General features: G+C 50.7%; 1 protein-coding gene across 1 annotated transcript; it reads left to right on the forward strand.

Moving 5' to 3' along the window:
• The first annotated feature begins 247 nt into the window (after positions 1-247).
• Positions 248-550, forward strand: LOC136524344 (uncharacterized). Its single transcript, XM_066517750.1, has one exon. The coding sequence runs from the start codon at positions 248-250 to the stop codon at positions 548-550; it is 303 nt and encodes a 100-aa protein (XP_066373847.1).
• The last annotated feature ends 3,590 nt before the right edge of the window (positions 551-4,140 follow it).

Below are 4,140 nucleotides of genomic sequence, written 5' to 3' on the forward strand. Positions count from 1 at the left end.
TGGCCTCAACATCATGTATGCTGAGACACTTGATGCCATGGGCATCGACCGATCGTGTATCTGGTCGACCAGGGCGCCTTTCCACGACATCGTGCCAGGAAAGTAGGCCATACCGATCGGGCAGATCGACCTGCCCGTCACCTTTAGGAATCCATCCAAGTATAGGATAGAGACCCTCACCTTCGAGGTAGTCGGGTTCCCCCCAATCTACCACACCATTTTGGGGCGACCATGTTACGTGAATTTCATGGCCGTCCCCAACTACACCTACCTCAAGCTCAAGATGCTGGGCCCACGTGGGATCATCACTGTTGGAACTTCTTTCCAAAGGGCCTATGAGTGCGAGGTCGAGAGCTGCGAGCTCGCTTCAGCAAGCCTCGCTTCCGAGGAGCTCGTAGCCATCAGGAAGGACATCGCTGAAGGAGTGCCTGACGTGAAGCAAGCGGCCGGATCCTTCGAGCCTACGGAGAACATCAAGGGGATCCTCGTCGACCCTAACAACTCCGCCAACAAGATGGTGCACATCAGCACCACCCTCTCCCCCAAGTAGGAAGGCACGCTCATCGACTTCCTATGCACCAATCGAGACATCTTTGCATGGAAACCCTTGGATATGTCGAGAATTCCGAGAAAAATCACCGAGCATGCCTTGAAGATCCGATCAGGTTCTAGGCCTATCAAACAATGCATGTGCCGCTTCAATGAGGAGAAGCGAAGGTTCATCGACGAGGAAATCGCTAAGCTCTTAGTAGCCGGTTTCATCAAGGAAGTATACCACCCAGAGTGGTTGTCTAATCCCGTTCTAGTAAAAAAGAAAAGTAGGAAATGGAGAATGTGTGATGACTTCATGAGCCTCAATAAGGCGTGCCCAAAGGATTCATTTCCTTTGCCACGCATAGATCAGGTAGTGGACTCGACCTCGAGGTGTGAAACCCTATGTTTCCTTGATACGTACTTCAGGTACCATCAGATCACGATGAAAGAGTCTGACTAGCTCACGACCTCTTTCATCACCCCGTTCGGATCATTCTGCTATGTGACGATGCCGTTCAGACTCAAGAACATCTAGGCTACGTTCCAGCGTTGCATGATCAAATGCTTTGGAGACCTCATCAGGCGAACCGTTGAGGCTTACGTGGATGATATCATAGTATAGTCCAAGTAGACCAACCAGCTCATGGCCAACCTGGAGTAGACCTTTAGGAAGCTCTGAGAGAACGGCATCAAGCTCAACCCTAAGAAATGCGTCTTTGGGGTCCCAAGGGGCATGCTACTTGGATTCATCGTCTCCGAGCGTAGCATCGAAGCCAACCTGGTAAAAATCTCAACCATCACAAAGATAGGCCCAATTCCGAACCAGAAGGGAGTTCAAAAGGTTACCAGGTGCCTCGTAGAACTTAATTGCTTCATTTCATGCCTCAGCGAACGGGGGCTCCCCCTTTATCGACTCCTAGAGAAAACTGACCGATTTGCGTGGACGCCTGAGGCTCAGGAGGCGCTTGACAAGCTCAAAGTGCTCCTAACAAAGGCCCCAATTCTGGTCCCACTGGCTGAGGGAGAGTCGCTCCTACTCTACGTCACAGTTACGACTCAGGTGGTCAGCGCTGCCTTGGTTGTAGAACAGGGAGAAGAGGGACACACCCTCAAGATACAACACCCCGTGTACTTCGTTAGCGAAGTCTTGTCTGACTCCAAGACATGCTACCCCTAGATCTAGAAGCACCTATACGCCATCCTAATCACCAAGAGGAAGCTGTGCCACTACTTCGACTCACACTAGGTGACCGTCGTGTCATCTTTCCCCCTCGGTGAGGTTAGCCAGAACTAGAAGGCCACGGGGAGAATCGCAAAATGGGTGCTCGAGCTGATGAATCAGGGCGTCATGTACGCCCCTTGAACGGCCATCAAGTCTCAGGTACTGGCCGACTTAGTGGCGGAATAGACCGAGATCTAGATGCCACCGGTGGCCGGTGATCAAGAGTACTGGATGATGTACTTTGATGGATCACTGATGAAGAAGGGTGCCAGGGTTAGGCTAGTTTTCATTCCCCCCTCGGGGTGCGCATGAGGTACGCAGTTCGCATGAACTTCCTGGTTTCAAATAATGTGGCTATGTACAAGGCACTCGTCAATGGCTAGAGCATCGCCATTGAGTTGGGCATCCAACAGCTTGATGTCTGAGGTGACTCGCAACTAGTCATCGACCAGGTCATGAAGGAGTCAAGCTGCCACAACGCTAAGATGGCTGTGTATTGTCATGAGGTCCGACAGCTAGAGGACAAGTTCGATGGCCTCAAGCTTGACCATATCCCGAGGCAGCTCAATGAAGTAGCCGACACATTAGCAAAGATGGCATCGAGCTGAGAGCCGGTCCCTACCGGCATCTTCGCTAGCGACATGCACAAGCCCTTGGTCCGATACGAGGAACCAAAATAGACTGGCAACGAGCCACCTGTTCTGGGCTCGAGGGCTAACCGACCCTCAGTTTCATCCGACCCTGAGGTCATGGAAGTCATCAAAGACCAAGTGGTAGATCCTGACCCTCCGACCGACTAGAGAACACCTTATCTCGATTGCCTCCTCCATGAGGTGCTCCCTACCAACAAGACAGAGGCCCTACGGCTCATGCGTTGCGCCAAGTCCTTCATCATCATCAAAGGGGAGCTATACAAGCACAGCCACATCAAAATCCTACAGCGTTGCATCCCCACCGAGTAAGGGAAGGACCTGTAGGAAGACATCCATGGAGGGGTCTACGGATATCATGCCACACCTAGAACCTTGGTCGAAAATGCATTTTGGCAAGGTTTCTACTAGCCAACCGTGGTGGCTGATGCCAAGCAAGTTGTACGAACCTGCAAAGGATGCTAGTACTATGTCCGGCATACTCACCTGCCGGCCCAAGCACTCTAGACAATCCCCATCACGTGGTCGTTTGCGGTCTAGGGGCTCGACCTGGTAGGGCCCCTCAAGAGGGCACCCGAGGGCTTTACACACCTACTTATCACTGTGGACAAGTTCACAAAGTAGATAGAGGCTTGGCCGATCACCATGATCAAATCTGAGTAGGCCATGTTGTTCTTCATGGACATCATCCACTGGTTCGGGGTTCCAAACTCCATCATAACCGACAACGACACATAGTTCACGGGGAAGAAATTCCTCCGGCTCTACGATGACCACCACATCCACATTGATCAGGCTACCATAGCGCACCCCTACACAAACAGGTAGGTCGAGCGCGCAAACAGCCTAGGATCTTCAATCGACTCAACAAAGTCGGCGGACGGTGGGTCACGGAGCTCCCCTCGGTACTCTAGAGCCTAAGGACGTCTAGAAGTCGGACAATCAGTTGCATGCCATTTTTCATGGTCTACAGCTCTGAAGCCATCCCCCAGACCGACCTTGACTATGGAGCACCAAGGGTCAAGGCCTACAACGAGCAAGGAAACAAAGCATCTTTGGAAGACGCCATGGACCTGCTTGACGAAGCACATGACATCGCCCTGCTCTGTTTGGCCAAATACCAGTAGGCGCTACGATGGTACCATAGTGAAAGCTCTAGTTTGGTTTTGTTGAATTGATGAAACCCTAAGTGCTAACCTAGTTTATCAAGTGATCATGAGATAGGTAGCACATTCCAAGTGATGAAGCAAATGGAGATCATAGCATGATGATGATGCCATGGCGATGATCAAGTGCTTGGACTTGGAAAGAAGAAAGAGAAAAACAAAAAGCTCAAGGCAAAGGTATAAACCATAGGAGCTATTTTGTTTTGGTGATCAAGACACTTAGAGAGTGTGATCACATTTAGGTTTGATAGCCATACTATTAAGAGGGGTGAAACTCGTATCGAAATGCGGTTATCAAAGTGCCACCAGATGCTCTAACTCTTGCATATGCATTTAGGATCTAGTGGAATACTAACACCCTTGAAAATGTTTGTGAAAATATGCTAACACATGTGCACAAGGTGATACAGTTGGTGGTTGGCACATTTGAGCAAGGGTGAAGAAGTTAGAGGTGAAAAGGAGTTAGTCTTGCTGGTCACTAAGTGACCGGACGCTGGTCTTAGAAGGACCAGTGCGTCCGGTCAAGTGTAGCAGCATAGACGCTAGTGTCGGTCAATCGACCGGACGC

The sequence above is a fragment of the Miscanthus floridulus genome, chromosome 18 (assembly GCF_019320115.1).
Source record: "Miscanthus floridulus cultivar M001 chromosome 18, ASM1932011v1, whole genome shotgun sequence".
NCBI classification, from domain to species: Eukaryota; Viridiplantae; Streptophyta; class Magnoliopsida; order Poales; family Poaceae; genus Miscanthus; species Miscanthus floridulus.

Excerpts from the sequence above, each read along its gene's own strand:
- LOC136524344 (XM_066517750.1), top strand. The coding sequence starts at position 248 with ATGGCCGTCCCCAACTACACCTACCTCAAGCTCAAGATGCTGGGCCCA.